The sequence below is a fragment of the Equus quagga genome, chromosome 20 (assembly GCF_021613505.1).
Source record: "Equus quagga isolate Etosha38 chromosome 20, UCLA_HA_Equagga_1.0, whole genome shotgun sequence".
In the NCBI taxonomy this organism is placed as follows: domain Eukaryota; kingdom Metazoa; phylum Chordata; class Mammalia; order Perissodactyla; family Equidae; genus Equus; species Equus quagga.
Window position 1 is genome coordinate 45,608,567 of NC_060286.1, and position 17,441 is coordinate 45,626,007.

Sequence of the window (17,441 nt, forward strand, 5' to 3'; positions counted from 1 at the left end):
CAAAACACCAGCTGGGAGGTGTGGACAGCTGCCGGGATTTGAGCTCCGGCTACCTCACGGCAGGCAGACGAGGAGTCTGAGGCCCGTCGAGCCGACGGCCTCCTGACGTCAGAACCAGCACTCTTCTAGGCCAAGGACCTCAGAAGGCAGCAGCAAAACTTCCTCCTCCCAACAGGAGCCAGCCCTCCCCGATGGGAAGGAGGACGAGGGGGCAGGATGGGACCTGTGAGGGGAGGCCGGGTCCAGGCCCTCGGGAGGAGCTGGCCATCTGCTGAGGGAGCTGGCAAACCCTGGGCAGCCCTCAGCCCTGCGCAGACAGGGCCAGGCGGGGCCTCGGTCTCATCATCACCGCCCTTGGGTCTCCTGCCCACTGGCCAGCCGGCCGCTCCTCCGGACAAGCAGATACCCTGCAGCCAGGGACCTGGCAGGTCTGAGTCTGCCCGATGGTGGGGTTTTGGGCAGGACCAGGTTGACGGCACAACCAGGGGCCGGGCACCACAGCCTGAGGACGAGAACCAGGGTCCCACGTGGACAGAGGCTGAGGGTCAGGCCCTTCAGAGCTGAGGCCAGAGCGCCGTCTGTGCAGACTACACTGGGCCTCCCGTTCAGGAAGTCAACCCACTGAAGTTATTAGGGGTGGATGCGAGGGACAGGTACCCCCTACTTGAGCTCCTTCCCTGCTTCTAGAATGTTCTCTCCTCAGGGGGCCATGGACTTAGATGCAGAAGATCCTCATGTTTCTTCCAGGTGGACTTAGGGGTGAGGTGTGACAGGACCCAGGGTACTCTTCACCCCACACCTCCAGGGATGACTTTGGTCAACACGGAAGGTTCTGGAAGGACTGGGACAAGACCCTCGCTGTGAAGCTCCCCGAGTGCATGACCCTGAGAAGGCTGCGTGGTCTGGAGACTGGAGGACCCCCTCTACCTGTCTCGACCACACCCGCTCAGGCCAAAAGGTGGGACCTGGCAGCGGCTGTTCTGAGATCCATGGACGGTGGTCGAGGCCGAGAAATGGTCAGGACGCAGCGGTTGCCCCGCACCTGTTGCTGGACAGAAGGCCTGGGGTTCAGGAGTGGGACGTGTATGCCCAACACACCCAGGGTCGCAGCAGAAAGCTGCAAAGATCTCAGTTACAGAGGAGGGGCCTTAATTTTGTGCATATTTCTATGAGCCCAAGATAAGCCTTTGTTTCTGTTCTTACTCAAATGCCCTCAACCCCCTGCTCGGCCGGGACAGGGTCCGGTCTGGGCTCTGATGAGGACCGTGGGCCCGCCGTGGTCATCCTAAGGGCCGCAGACTGCATGCGTGGCCTGGGGGTTACTTAAAAATAAGGACGCGCTGCCCACCCCACTTCCCACACGTGCACACAGCAGTCTGCAGGAGTCGCTCCAGGAGGGCCCGGTGCACTGGAGATTCACGCTGCCCGGTGCACATCATGGACACACATGTTCAGAAAACACCGCCTTAGAGATTGTGGTAAGAGATTGAACACACGAACGGACAGCGGCCAGACTGCTCATGAGCACGGAGCCCTGACCACCACCTGCAGCCGCCCTGGCAGCCGAGCCCTCTTCACGGGAACCAGGGGGCAGCAGCCTGTACGACCTGCAGGACGTCAGACCTCCGTCTCCAGGACAGCCCGGGATTAAACAGCCACCCATGCATCGTCCCAAACCTCCTGGCCTGGTCAGTGACTGCCGGCTTCACTGATTTCTTCCCCACTATGGATTTAGGATGGACCAGAGAGAGCCCAATGCGCTCCCAGCAATCACGGACACCCCACCTCCCCAGGACCCCATCAGGTGCCCCCAAGCCCCCTTTTTCCTATAAAGAATCCTTCTATACATAGAAAACATTTTAACATATCAGCATGTATGTTATACAATATGTTAGCATTGCACATATGCGTTATAGACACTTCTAGGATATACCATATACCCACAGAAAACAGCTCACATGTGCATATGCAACACTGCGAAGGTTCCCTGGCTCCCTCCCACCCCAACTCCCTGGGGCCGCGGCTGCGGATCATCAGCCTCTGCTCTTCCCGTGTGCGTGGTCTCTATTCCCACAGTGTTGTAGGAGAGGTGAGGTTTCTGACAACAGCTCGTAATCATGATCACAACCAACAACCAATACATCTTGTGACCTGGACACAACAGGGACAAAGGGGAAGCTGGTGAGTGTCCAGCATAAGGCTGAGCTGGGCAAGGCAGGGGAGGTCAGTCACCTACAGAAACGTGCAGAGACGGGGGGGGGGGGGTGAAGGGCCCACAGGACCCCCAGATGAGCAGATGGGCAGGGAGCTCACTCCCAGCAAGTGAAGCCCCAGCCCTTGGGACACAGACATTAATGGCACACGTGCCCTGGCCTCCTGGTCCTCACAAACCCATCCCACAGGGGAGCCTGCACGCACCACAGACCAGTCACCCCAAACAATACCACAAAGAGAATCGGTGCGTTTCCTTGAGATTTGGAGCGAGGGGCCTGCCAGGGGTCCTTGGCGCTGCGCCAGGCAGGATGGAGCAGCCTCCTGCATCCGAACATCAGGAGCTTCCCCGGGACCCGAACCTGGGCGACTCGGGAAGCCAGCGCGGGCTCCTCCTGGCTGCACCCCCAGCTCCCCTTACGAGTCCATACGTGTCCGGGCCCCTGGGAGCGTCAGTCCCCCTGAAACGCCTGCAGGGGTCATGCTCCTACATCCACCTGGATGCGCACAGCAAAGTGCTCCCGCAAGCAGACCTCCCAGGTGGAGCTGGTGTGGCTGAGCTGGCCTGGTGCCCATGGAAGCAGCAGAGAGGGGCCACGGCGGGAATGAGAGCTGGTGGGCCGAGGCTCACGGCGGCCGTCAGCTCTGAGGTGGCCTCTGCAGTGGCCTGGAGTGAGGGGCGGAATGGAGGCAAGGCTGGGGGTGGGGCAGAAGCTGTCCAGACAGGTGAAGTGAGGTGAGGCTAGGAATGAGCGCTGCCAGGCCGCGGGCTGGGCTGGCGTCTTATATCTGCTCGGGAGTGCCTGCAGCGACACATGACGCCTCGGCTCTGACATCCCCGTTCGGGACAAGACCAGAGGAAGGGCTTCTGTGAACACCTTCAAAGCATCTCTTTTCTCTGTGACCACAGGGCGACTGTTCCTGAAAGCCAGCCCCAGAGCCCCACTCGACAGGTCACAGCATCTCAGCACGAGGTAAGTTCACAGCCTCACTGGCTTTCCCACGTGAAAGGATTTGTCTGAAAGAATGAGACCTTCAGAGCCAGATGGGGACATGTGTGTGGATCCTGAAAAGCCCTGTGGCTTGAACATCCAGACCTCATGGTCACGCCCTCTCCAGCCAAGTGGCCCACGCCTGCAGGGATCCAGGGACAGCAGTGGCCTGGTGCCTGAAAACCCTGTCATGATCCCAAGAGGGACTGCTCATCCTCGACACCAGCCCCACCACCATAACCAGGGGCAGACAGCTTGGGGACCAGGATGGGTACCGAGCACCCCAACTCATTACTCTGTGTGCTGATTTGTCTTGCCAGAACCCTGGGCATAGCAGGGGGACCTGGACTCTATGGGCCTAAGACCCACTAGCCAGGACACTGTCAGGGGTTTTGTCAAACACTTTAATGTTGGTGATGATGAAGAAATGAAATGTAATAAGAAAGGTCAATATCCGGAGGAATATGAAGCAGTCATTTGGTTTAAAACGAATTCATCCTGACCTTGTTTTTCCAGAAAGACCTGACGTGACCTGTCGAGCATGCATTGTCCATCTGCCCTAAACATGGTCAATGACCCAAAGCCAAGAATGATGCCCTTAAAGTCAGGGATCTATGCCTCAGACCCATAACAGCATTTCTTTATAGATAAGCATTTTTTCCGAGAAACTAAACGTTCATTACTGACCTACTGTGCTCATCTCGTGACCACTGATATGCTGTGCTGGAAAAGCATCTCGTGACTGTAGTAAGAGGGATATTCCTGTCCTGTGTGATGTATGTCCCTTGTTCCAGGATGGTATATAACCACTCCGTACACCCTCTTCTTCAGAATGCTTCCTTCCTCGATGAAGGTCGTTTTCCCAGGCTATATAGACCTCAGATTGCCTCACATAATTAATTCACCCAATTTGATTTATAGATTGATTATTGATTATTTGTGTCAACAGTTCTTGGCACGGTTGGCAGAATTTCAGAAAGACTGACCCGAGACCAAATGGAATCTTCATTGTACCAATATTCAGAACCAACAGGGGCCCATTGAAGCCCCCACCTTGGCTTCACTGCATTCTTCAGGCGACCCCGACGAGTTGTCCTGAAACCCGCACCTCCTTATTTTCAGTTGATGGCCCAGAGTTTTATATAAGCTGCTTCAAGCATTAAGACTAGGTGTTTTAAAGGAATACTGGCACGTCTCCTAGGCAAGAGAAACCTAGGGGGAGTGTCCCAGGAAAGAGGAGAACAGAGGAGATGTCCTGGGCCAGGGGACTAGAGGGGGAACTTTGCAGTGAGTGGGGCAGGCAGACCTTTTCAATTGGGCTTTAAATTGGAACGAATTGTATCCATAAAGTCTGAACAAATTATTAGAGAAATGAGAGTCTGAACATGTTCATCTCCGAGGAGAAGGGGCTCCAGCGCCTTCCAGCTGAAAGACGCTCTCATGCTACGGGACCTAATAAACGCATCCAAGGATCGATCCACGAAACGTGTGGCCGGCCCACAGGAAACTGCCTTGTGATCATTCCCGTTAACTAATTAAAGGCTCGTCCGGGTACCTGCACATGAGGACTGGTCGTCCAGCGCTCCGAGCCCCCAAGGCATTTTAGACTGCTGGGAGGGGGAAACCGAGGTACATTGGAGGGTGCTTGCACATTTTTAGGGAGTGACCCTCACAAACAGCACCTTTCTGAGACTCTACACCGCCCCTAGAAAGTGTTCCTACTTTACAGTAGATGAACTAAGAGAAAAGTGGGAAACCATGCTTCTGAAAGATGACCAGTTCTGGAATGGGCAGCCACCCACTGAAATTCTGGCTGGCTTCATGCTGACATTTGCAAGTGCTTCACTAAATGGAGAAAACTGTAAACAGCTGGCAAGATCATTTAAGGTCACTGTGGCCAGGTTGGGGCTCCTTTGAGCTATCAAACTAGTCTTTTTTGCACTAGGTTTAAGAGCCATGGATCAGAGAAATCTTTCGTTTTTAAAGAGTCAAATCTGCCACCCTCCAGTACAACTGCTCAAAAATTAAATGTTCTGGAGTTGCAGGTATTTACAAACAATGGTAAATCTTACTAAGTTTTTTGTGTGTCCTGAGGGCCCGGCTTGATAATCATCCAGTTGGGGGCCCCTAATTACGGTCAGACAAAAATGCAGCTGCACCCCACTTTGCCATCAGACGTGGTGGGACAGAATGTGACTTGCACTCTGCTTGTGGCTCAGGGTCCCACCAAACTGCCACTATCCTGAGGGAAATTACATTGGCCATTAGAAGGAACGCTCCATTCAACAAGATCATTTAAAAAGTTCTCTTAAAAGCAAAAACTTCACAATTCCAGAAACATTCCTGAAAGTTTTGTGGCACAATGTTCATAAAAAATTAAGTTATAAGAGGGAACCAAAAGCGAAGTCTATTAGGTCGTGGCTTCACAACACTCCCGCAATCTACCGGTAACGGAGGGCCCAATATGAGCCCCTCCTAGAGTAGACGAGACACTGGGAGATTTTCCAGAAAACTGCTCCACTAAGGGTTAGCAGAGCTGTTCACTGCTGCCAGGTGTACTCCCTGTTTGTCCTGGCCGAAACCTGATAAGATATTTGAAAGGGTTTGGCAACTTATCATCAGAAATTTGGCCCAACTGGAAGCTGACACTCAGAGCCTGATGGGAATTGTTTTTACAGACATTCCTCCCTAAGTTAAAACAAAACTAAGCGCCCAGAGGGAAAGAAGCAAATTGGGGGTGATGTACTTGGACACGTAGATCAATCTATAATGTCACTTAAGTTACAGCCCAAATTCTGAGGAATTAAGAGCAGCTGTCCTTGACTTACAAATCTTTGCAAAACTGGAAATGCCGCTCTAGAGGCAGTTCAGATCCCACCCATTTCCTTTATCTCGAAGAGCTTGTGAACTCTCCAGCAACTATTACGTAGACCATCACCACTTACCAAGACCAAAGGGGAAAAGAAAGAAAAAGAATAGAAAAATGGCTATGGAAGCACTCTTGCCCAACATCTAGCATCTTACGTATCTTCTCCACAAATATTAGTAGAAAAAACTTAAAACACTCACTCACTCTCTCACAACTGGTGAGGTTTGTATTAATGTACCTGATTCATAGAAGTAGTTTCAAAACAATACCTGTGGAGTCTGTGTGTGTGTCTATAAGTATGCACATTACATGTGTGTGATCGTTTCAGCTCCAGATTATAACTTCTCAAAGAGCTCTCGTTGTTAGCTTAAAGTAAGTGCTTATATACATGTCACAGAAACTAACCCGAATGTCTTTCAAGTTAACACGGTTTAAACCAATTTCCGGAAATGAAAGCCTATTTAAGTTTGTCAGTTTAATTGAAATAAACGTGTTTCCAAGTTATCAGCATTAGGTATGATACAGACATGTTATCAACTTTTAATTCGTCAGAAAAAAATACCTTAGAATAATAGCTGAGTTTGCCTAATGTCTCATGAAGTTTGCAGGCAATCTGAATACAAGTATTGGGAACAACTAAACTCGATAGATTTGAAGAAGATAAAGGTGTTTGGGTGAAATTTCAAGAACAATTATGTGTTTTGGTGTAGGTACTTAAAATAACTTCAAAACTTTTTGGTAACTTGAAACCTTAGTTTTGCTAAACTAACTGAGAAAATTTATTGAGCATCTAGTTCATTTCCACATAAGATACCACATTAGACGTTAATTACTAAACATAGATTTGTCTACCTTTGGCTTCTTATTTCAGAGAAACAAGAAAAATACTTGGGTTTAATTATAAACAAGTTTCCTGCCATGCTGAGAAATTTTCTATGAGAAAGCACGTGTTTCTACACAGTATTTTCTGGGTCTGCCAATACTTAAAATTAAGAGAAGGGGCCGGCCCAGTGATGCAGCAGTTAAGTTCGCATGCTCTGCTTCAGCGACCAGCAGTTTACTGGTTCAGATCCTGGGTGCCAAACTACACACCGCTTATCAAGCCATGCTGAGGCAAGCGTCCCACATAGAAAATACAGGAAGTGGGCACGGATGTTAGCTCAGAGCCAATCTTCCTCAAAAATAGAAAAATCCTTTTTTTTTTATTTTATTGCAGTAACACTGGATTATAACATTCTATAGCTTTCAGATGTACATTGTCATGTTTCGAATTCTATGTGGATTACATCATGTTCACCACCCAAAAACTAATTATAGTCCAGGACCTCACATGTGAGCCTAATCACTTTTGCCCTCCCCCCTCCCCCCTTTCCCTCTGGTAACCACCAATCCAACCTCTGTTGCTATGTGTTTGTTTGTCATTGTTTTTATCTTTCACTTATGAGTGAGATCATATGGTATTTGACTTTCTCCCTCTGACTTATTTCACTCAGCATAATACCCTCAAGGTCCATCCATGTTGTCACAAATGGCCGTATTTCATCATTTCTTGTGCCTGAGTAGTATTCCATTGTGTATAAATACCACATCTTCTTTATCCATTCGTCCCTTGATGGGCTCCTAGGTTGCTTCCAAGTCTTGGCTATTGTGTATAATGTTTCAGTGAACACAGAGGTGCATGTATCTTTAGGCATTTGTGTTTTCAAGTTCTTTGGATGAATAGCCAGCAGTGGGATAGCTGGATCCTATGGTAGACCTATTCTTAATTTTCTGAGGATACTGCATACTGCTTTCCGTAGTGGCTTCACCAGTTTGCACTCCCACCAGCAGTGTATGAGAGTTCCCTTCTCTCCACATCCTCTCCAACACTTGTTGTTTCCTGTCTTGCTAATTATAGGCATTCTGACCAGGATGAGGTGATACCTCATTGTAGTTTTGATTTGCATGTCCCTGATAGCTAATGATGTTGAGCGTCTTTTCATGTGCCTGTTGGCCATCCGTATATCTTCTTTGGAGAAATGTCTGTTCAGATCTTTTGCCCACTTTTTAATTGGAGTGTTGGTTTTTTTGTTGTTCAGCTGTATTGGTTCTTTGTATATTTTGAAGTTAACCCCTTATCTGATAGATGGTTGCAAATATCTTCTCCCAATTGTTAGGTTGTCTTTTCGTTTTGTTGATGGTTTCCTTTGCTGCACAGAAACTTTTCAGTTTGATGTAGTCCCATTTGTTCGTTTTTTCTTTTGTTTCCCTTGCCCGGTCAGACGTGGTACTTGAAAATATGCTGCTCAGACCAATGTCAAAGAGCGTACTGCCTATGTTTTCTTCCAGAAGTTTCATGGTTTCGGGTCTTACATTCAAGTCTTTAATCCATTTTGAGTTGATTTTTGTGCATGGTGTAAGGTAATGGTCTACTTTCATTCTTTTGTGGCTGTCCAGTTTTCCCAACACCATTTATTGAAGAGGCATTCCTTTCTCCATTGTATGCTCTTGGCTCCCTTGTCAAATATTAGCTGTCCATAAATATGTGGGTTTATTTCTGGGCTCTCGATTCTGGTCCATTGATCTGTGTGTCTGTTTTTGTGCCAGTACCATGCTGTTTTGGTTACTACAGCTTTGCGGTATATTTTGAAATCAGGAAGTGTGATACCTCCAGCTTTGTTCTTTTTCCTCAGGAATCCTTTGGCTATTTGGGGTCTTTTGTTGTTCCATATAAATTTTAGGATTCTTTGTTCTATTTCTGTGAAAAACGTTGTTGGAACTTCAATACGGATGGCGTTGAATCTATAGACTGCTTTAGGAAGTATGGACATTTTATCTGCGTTATTTCTTCCAATCCAAGAGCATGGAATGTCTTTCCATTTCTTTGTGTCTTCTTGGATTTCTTTCAACAATATTTTATAGTTTCCTGTGTACAAATCTTTCACCTCTTTGGTTAAGTTTATTCCTAGGTATTTTATTCTTTTTGTTGCAATTGTAAATGGGATTGTATTATTAATTTCTCTTTCCGCTACTACATTGATGGTGTATACAAATGCACCCGATTTTTGTATGTTGATTTCGTATCCTGCGACTTGACTGTATTCACTTATTATTTCTAAAAGTTTTTTAGTGGGTTCTTTAGGGTTTGCTATATATAAAATCATGTTCTCTGCAAAGAGTGACAGTTTCACTTCTTCTTTTCCAGTATGGATCCCTTTTATTTCTTTTTCTTGCCTGATTGCTGTGGCTAGAACTTCCAATACTATGTTAAATAAGAGTGGTGACAAGGGCATCCTTGTCTGATTCCTGTTCTTAGAGGGATAGCTTTCCATTTTTCTCCGTGGAGAATGATATTTGCTATTGGTTTGTCATATATGGCCTTTATTATGTTGAGGTATTTTCCTTCCAGACCCATTTTACTTAGAGTTTTTATCATAAATGGGTGCTGTAGCTTGTCCAACACTTTCTCTGTGTCTATTGAGATGATCATGTGATTTTTATTTTTCATTTTGCTAATGTGGTGTATCACGTTGATAGATTTGCGGATGTTGAACCATCCCTGAATCCCTGGTATGAAACCCACTTGATCGTGATGTATGATCTTTTTAATATATCATTGTATTTGATTTGCTAGTATTTTGTTGAGGATTTTTGCATTGATGTTCATCAGTGATATTGGCCTGTAATTTTCTTTTTTTGTGTTGTCCTTGCCTGGTTTTGGTATCAGGATAATGTTGGCTTCGTAGAATGAGTTAGGAAGCCTCCCCTTTTCTTCAATTTTTGGGAAGAGTTTGAGAAGGATGGGTATTAAGTCTTCTTTGAACGTTTGGTCAAATTCTCTAGGGAAGCCCTCTGGTCCTGGAATTTTATTTTTTGGGAGGTTTTTCATTGCTGTTTCAATCTCCTTACTGGTGATTGGTCTGTTCAAATTCTGTACTTCTTCTTGGTCCAGCTTGGAAGGTTGTATGAGTCTAAGAATTCATCCATTTCTTCTATATTATTCAATTTGTTGGCATATAGCTTTTCATAGTATTCTCTTATTATCTTTTGTATTCCTGAGGAGTCTGTTGTAATTTCTCCTCTTTCATTTCTGATTTTAGTTATTTGAGCCTTCTCTCTTTTTTTCTTGGTGAGTCTAGCTAAGGGCTTGTCATTCTGTTTATCTTTTCAAAGAAACAGCTCTTGGTTTCACTGATTTTTGCTACTGCTTTTTGAGTCTCTATTTCATTTATTTCTACTCTGATTTTTATTATTTCCTTCCTTCTGCTGGTTTTTGGATTTGCTTGTTCTTCTTTTTCCAGTACCTTTAGATGTGCTGTTAGATTGTTCATTTGGGATTTTTCTTCACATTGAGGTAGGCCTGAATTGCTATAAGCTTCCCTCTTAGAACCGCTTTTGCTGTATCCCATAGATTTTGGCATGTCATATTTTCATTTTCATTTGTCTCCAGGAATTTTTTGATTTCTCCTTTGATTTCTTCATTGACCCAATCATTGTTCAATAGCATTTTGTTTACTCTCCACATTTTTGTGGGTTTCCTGGCTTTCTTCCTGTAGTTGATTTCTAGTTTCATACCTTTGTGGTCAGAAATGATGCATGGTATTATTTCAATCTTCTTAAATTTATTGAGACTAGCTTTGTGGCCTAATATGTGATCAGTCCTGGAGAATGTCCCACGTGCATTTGAAAAGAATGTGTATTCTGTGGTTTGGGGATGGAATATTCTATATATGCACTGAGTCGATCTGGTCAAATGTGTCATTTAAGGCCACTGTTTCCTTATGGATCTTCTGTTTGCATGATCTATCCATTGATGTAAGTGTAGTGTTAAAGTCCCTACTATTATTGTGTTACTGTCTATTTCTCCTTTTACGCCTGTTAATAATTTCTTTATATATTTAGGTGCTCCTATGTTGGGTGCAGAGATATTTACAAGTGTTATATTTTCTTGCTGGATTATTCCCTGTACCATTATGTAGTGCCCTTCTTTGTCTCTTGTTACAGTTTTTGTTTTAAAGTCTATTTTGTATGATATAAGTATTGCTGCTCCCGCTTTCTTTCTTTCTTTTTTTTTTTTTTTGCCATTTGCATGCAATATCTTTTTCCATCCTTTCACTTTCAGTTTGTGAGTGTCTTTAGGTCTGAAGTGTGTCTCTTGGATGCAGCATATATATAGGTCTTGTTTTTTTATCCAATTGGCAACCTATGCCTTTTGATTGGAGCATTTAGTCCATTGACATTTAAAGTAGCTATTTATAAATATATATTTATTGCCATTTTGTTACTTTTTTTTCCTGGGTGTTTTAGTAGTTCTTCTCTCTTCTGTTCCTTTTCGCTTGCTCTCTGCCCTTGTGGTTTGATGGCTTCCTTTAGTAATATGTTTGATTTCTTTTGTCTTACTTTTATGCTTACTTATTATAGGTTTCTGATTTGTGATTACCATGAGAATCCAAAATAATATTCTATGAATATAACAGTCTATATCGAGTTGATAGACTCTTTAGCTTTATCCCTCTCTAAAAGCTCTACTTTTTCACTCCCCTCCTCCCACATTTTATGTTTTTGAAATCATATATAATCTCTTATTTTGTGTGTGTCTATCCATTAGCCTCTTATCGTTGAAATAGGTACTTTGAGTACTTTTGTCTTTTAACCTTCATATTATCTTCACAGATGGTTGATCTGCTACCTTTACTACATTTTTACCTTTACCAGTAACTTTATTTCCTGGGTTTTCTTTGGGGGGGGGTGATAAGTTTTTTATCCCTATTTGTGGTCATCACTTTCCCACTTAAATAAGTCCCTTCAGCATTTCTTGTAGAACTGGTTTCTTGGTGATAAACTCCTTTAGTTTTTGCTTGTCTGGGATGCTCTTTATCTCTCCTTCCGCTCTGAATAACAACCTTGATAGATAGAGTATTCTTGGCTGTAGGTTTTTTCCGTTAGCACCTTAAATACGCCATGCCATTTTATTCTCACCTGCAGGGTTTCAGCTGAGAAGTCCGCTGATAGGCTTATGGGCTTTCCTTTGTACATCACTTGTTGCCTTCCTCTTGCTGCTTTTAGGATTCTCTCTCTTTCTTTAATTTTGGACATTTTAATCATAATGTGTCTTGGTGTGGGCCTCTTTGGGCTTATCTTCTTTGGAGCTCTCTGTGCTTCTTGTACTTGCATGTCTGTTTCCTTCCTTAGATTAGGAAAATTTTCATCTATTATTTCTTCAAATAAATTTTCCCCCCCTTTGTCTCTTTCTTCTCCTTCTGGGACACCTATAATCTGAATGTTGGCGAGCTTGATATTGTCCCAGAGTTCCCTTAGACTGTTCTCATTCTCTCTAATACTTTTTTCTGTTCAGCTTGGGTGATTTCCCCTAGTCTTTCGTCTAACTTGCCGATCCATTCTTCCGTATCTTTTACTCTGCTACTGAGTCCCTCTAGTGAATTTTTCATTTCCACTACTGTATTCTTCATTTCTGATTGGTTCTTTTTTATATTTTCCACTTCTTTGTTGGTGAGCTCACTGTGTTCATCCAGTCTTCTCCCAATATCTGTGAGCATCCTGATGAGATTTTGTTTGAACTCTTTGTCAGCTAGGTCACTTATTTCTGTTTCATTTAGTCCTATTTCTGGGTTTTTGTCCTGTTCCCTTGCTGGGAATGTATTCCTTTGTCTCCTCACTATGCCTCTTTCTCTGTGCTTATATCTATGCATTAGGTGAGTTGGATATGTCTCCTGACCTTGGAGAACTGGCCTTATGTAAGAGATGTCTTTTGAAGCCCAGCAGTGTGCTTCCCTCTCATCACCAGTCCAAAAGATCCAGGAGTGACCCCTTTGTGGGCTTCTTGTGTCCTTCTGCTGTGGCGGGGTTGCTGTTAATGCACGAGTCAAGTCTTTCCTTCCCTGGCCAGTTGTTTGCGAATCCGGTTTGGGGAGCCTCAGCACCATTGGCTACAAAGTCTATCAGCACACTCCTATTGCAGTTTTCCTATTAATTAGGTAGGTGCCCAGTGTAGCTGGCTGCAAGGCTCAGGGGCTTACAGTTGCTATAGGCCTCAGACCTGGAAGGCTGTTGCCAGTTCTCTTAGGAGTGCAGCTGAGTGGGCCTGGCCCTAGGCACAGGAGCACTCAATTGTTTCAGGCTTTGGAAGGTGGGACTGATCCTTTTTATGGCTATTTCTGAAGCACAGGTCTTCTGCCAGAGATAAGCCTCACCTCCCACAGGACCACACACACTGTCAACACAGTCCTGGTCCATGCACACTTCCCAACCCCATGGAACGTACCCCAACACCCCACTGCAGAGGCCCCCACCTCTCCACTAGTGCCCCCCACAGTTCACCTGGTCCTCACACAGCCCCATCCCCACTCACCTGCCTGTAGAGGATCAAGGCACCCAGTAAATGCAGACTGACAAGTAGCCTGAGGGTTTTCTGTTGGGCGGGGCCTGTCCCTAGGGCAGGCTGCCTGCCCTGGCTGAACAGGATTAAATCTGAGCTCCAGTGTGTGTGGCAGATCCCTGGGCTAACAGGCCAGGGGAAGAACCTCAATGGTGTCTGCCAGAATCTGTGTCAAGACACCTGCACCAGGTGAGAACAATGGCCCCCACCAATGTTTCAGTCTCCAGAGAGGTCCCTCCTCTCACCAAGATGCCCCTAGAGCCCACCAGGTGAGTCTCTTTTCACCAAAGGACTATCAGCCTTCTCTCTGGTGATTTTAGGTTGCTGAGACAGGTGAGTTTGTGCATGGGCCCTTTAAGATGCAGGCCTTTTCGGCTTTTGTCTGATAGCTTTGCTGGGAGTACCCCCACTGCAGTTAACAGCCAGTGAAGCCAGATAGTAAGACCCTCGTCTCAGTTGCCCTGAGTCTGAAGGATGCTTATAGCAATATCGGCCCCCGAGCCAGACCTCATTCCTCCAGAGAGAGCTGCATACCTTAGGGTGGCTCCCGCCTGGCCAGCTGAGAAACTCCGCTGCTCCTGAAGGTGGCTTTTTTCTCTCCAGCAGGAATTTCTGCCTCTTCCACCTTAGTTGGGATTGGCCCTTGTTGTGGGGGTTGTTTTTATCCAGTTTTCAGTTTTCTATCCAGGGTAATTTTTCCAAAAATAGTTGTAACCTGGTTGTGTTCATGGCAGCAGATGAGTTCAGAGTCTGCTTATGAAGCCATCTTGATGAGGTCTCCAAAAATCCTTTTAAAGAAAGAGTTAAGGAAAGCCGGATGTATGTTTTCAGTAAAGATATAAGGAACGGAAATATTTTTGTTTGTTTTCGTAGGAAACATAAATTTGTCCTAAGGTACTAGGAAGGAGGAAAGAAGGCATGGGACAAATTCTGAATGAAAAAGCCAAGTCTCAGAAGGTTTGTCGAAGGGAATCCTGAAGAAAGAGTCTTGTGCAAGGTCAATTTGGCTAAGACTAAAATGAACTTAATTAAGTGAACAAGTTTTAATATTAAAAGTAAGCTGGTGAAAAAATTAGAATTTGGTTTTCTTTCTCTTAAAAGGATCACTTTCTAGGACTTTTAGTTGGCTCTTGATAAAGAGATCATGAAAGATTTTTAATTACTTTCTTTTTTTGAGGAAGATTAGCCCTGAGCTAACTACTGCCAGTCCTCCTCTTTTTGCTGAGTAAGCCTGACCCTGAGCTAACATCCAAGCCCATCTTCCTCTACTTTATATGTGGGACACCTACCACAGCATGGCGTGCCACGTGGTGCCATGTCCGCACCCAGGATCCGAACCGGTAAACCCTGGGCTGCCAAGAAGCGGAATGTGTGCACTTAACCACTGCACCACCGGGCCAGCCCCTTTAATTACTTTTGAGCAGTGTACAAGAAAGGTAAGGATTTTATGTCTAATCAAAATAAATTTTTTGTACAGCCTTACCATGTCTTTAATCAGAGCAACTAAGGTCTTTCTTACAACTATTTAATTTTCTATCTTTGCCTCAAAATCCTTAATTGCCACCTTGGTTAAATGGATAGCTGAGCATTGTTTCCCAGTGACCTATGATCCTATTTGACCAAGTGTGTTAAAACCATTTGCTATTTTTGACAAGCTTCCCCTAAATTCAAGTTCTAAATTGTGTTTTTTTCTTTCCTTTTCTTTCTTTTCTTTTCTTTTTTATTTTTGAGGATGATTAGCCGTGAGCTAACATCAGCCACCAGTCCTCCTCTTTTTTCTAAGGAAGATTGGCCCTGAGCTAACATCCATGCCCATCTTCCTCTACTGTTTTATATGTGGGATGCCTGCGACAGCATGGTTTAATAAGCAGTGCCTAGCTCCACGCCCGGGATACAAACATGTGAACCCCAGGCCACCAAAGTGGAGCATGTGAACTTAACTGCTATGCCACTGGGTAGGCCCAATCAAGTCTTTATTCTGACCTGAAAGTAACCTTGAGAAATTCTGGTGGGCCTCTGGGACTTCTCAAACAACTTATTCTCTCTTCTATAAAGAAGGACATACTAAATTAACTAACCTTATTTGGTATGTTAATTATATGGGAAGCACTGTCAAATAAGTCACGCTAAGCTCTTTTAGGAATATCCTTGTGAACATATAAGTGATTAATATAAGCGTTTTAGAAATTACATGAAATTTATCAAAAATAATCTCTAATATGTCCTGTATAGTGTTATCACTTGTAATTCTATTCATTCTCTTAACTCTGCTGCCTTGCAGCCAGCACCACAGGAGGAAAATGGCCACAACTGCATTTTATATCTAATTTGGCTTACAAATGTGTCTTGTGTAGAAAATGAGCACGGCCATTACCAGGCTGGACATCCTGTACAGCCTCAAGAATGCCCACTACTTTCTGTTAACTCTGCTGTCCCAGTAAAGGATTTCCACCTACAGCCCCAAGAAATCATGGAAGAAGAGAAACAGAATGACAACAAAAACAAAAATTTTCACACAACCACACAGACGGGCTTCAGGCTTGATAAAAAATCCATAGTGCCTATTGGAGCACAATTGCCACTGCTCAAGAATAAGCATCAATTTTCCATTGAGCACGGGAAAACGTGATTTCATGGGGAAAACAATACTTTTGGAAACTTTCTCCCACCGTGGCTCATAAAACCATGCTCGTTGTGCAGTGTGCACAGAGCATAATCCAGGGACACCACTTCCTGGGTCACAAAAAAACTTTCCCCTTCCTAAGGGACCCTCTGAGGTATGGCCATTGGACTTTGTTCAGATGCCACCATCACCAGGATGTAAATGTCTTAGTGATGATCTGTTTGTTCTCACATTGAGTTGGGGATTTTCCTTGTAGAAGAGCAATGGCTTTAGCAGCAGATAAATTATTATTGCAAAGGATAGCTCCTGTTTGGGAAATTCCTACTGAGTTACACAGTGACCGGGGAACTCATGTCACTAGACAAATAATGAAATCTAGTTGCGACATTTGGCCCAATAATGCAACATTTTACTGAAGGCACATTCAAAATTCAAATGGCAAAGCTTTCAGAAGCATTTCGTCTCTCAGGGACAGAAGCTCCTCTGCTAGTGCTCCCCAGTCTTAGATCTACACACTTGGGAAACATCACCTGCCTCCTTTTGAAACAATAACAGGATGACCTATGCAATTAGAAGAGGGAATGTATGAACCAACTTTGCTCAAGGGAGATATCTTGTATTATTGTCAAGGTTTCGTTCAGACAATTAAAAGAATTGAAAAGATGGTAGCTGATTCCTTTCACAGCAGAAGACAAAGCTCCCAAGAGATAAAGACCTTAAGCATCCTGAGCTACTACATGCACCTTTTCTTTATTGGAAAAGTCATCAGATAAAAGACCCTTTGCAGTCCGGTTGGAAAGGACCATACCAGGTACTCTTAAACAATCAATGTGCTGAAAAATTCAAAGGCAAAGACTCATGGTTTCACATTACTCATTAAAAAAAAAATGGACTTCTTCACCTGAGTGGATTTCAGCTCCTATTTATGACACTCAACTTCAACTGACCAAGAAAAATGTCTCCAAACCAGGCTGAGAAGACTCATCTGTTGTAGACAACTGTGACAAGACTTGGACCAAGCCTCTATTCCTAACCTGTATCCCCTCACTGACACCTTTGTAATGTTTGAGCACTCTGTAATTGGTACAATAATCAATTTCTAGATTGCCTGACAGTTTTACCTATCACAATATTTGCTCCCCACCCAGCTCTATAAGCCAGATTATAGCCTAATTACAAAGCCTTTTAATTAACGATAAAAATGCCAGTTAAGTTTTCCTGATAGTATGTTTGTTATTTCAATCCACATCTGAATGGGCCTCTGATGGCAATGTCTTACAATGCTCACATTCCTTTGTAACACACAAAAATCTGTTCAATTGCTGGATAGGTGGCCCGCTTCCCCTTTGTGGTACATCTGGGTTACCTTAG

General features: G+C 44.6%; 1 gene segment (V, D, J or C); it reads left to right on the top strand.

The window, feature by feature from the left end:
• The first annotated feature begins 2,522 nt into the window (after positions 1–2,522).
• LOC124230805 (immunoglobulin heavy constant gamma 4-like) overlaps positions 2,523–17,441 on the top strand; it is a 23,611-nt gene continuing 8,692 nt past the window's right edge. Inside the window, 1 exon segment of the C gene segment in view lies at positions 2,523–2,937. Within this exon segment, the coding sequence occupies positions 2,523–2,937 (415 nt within the window).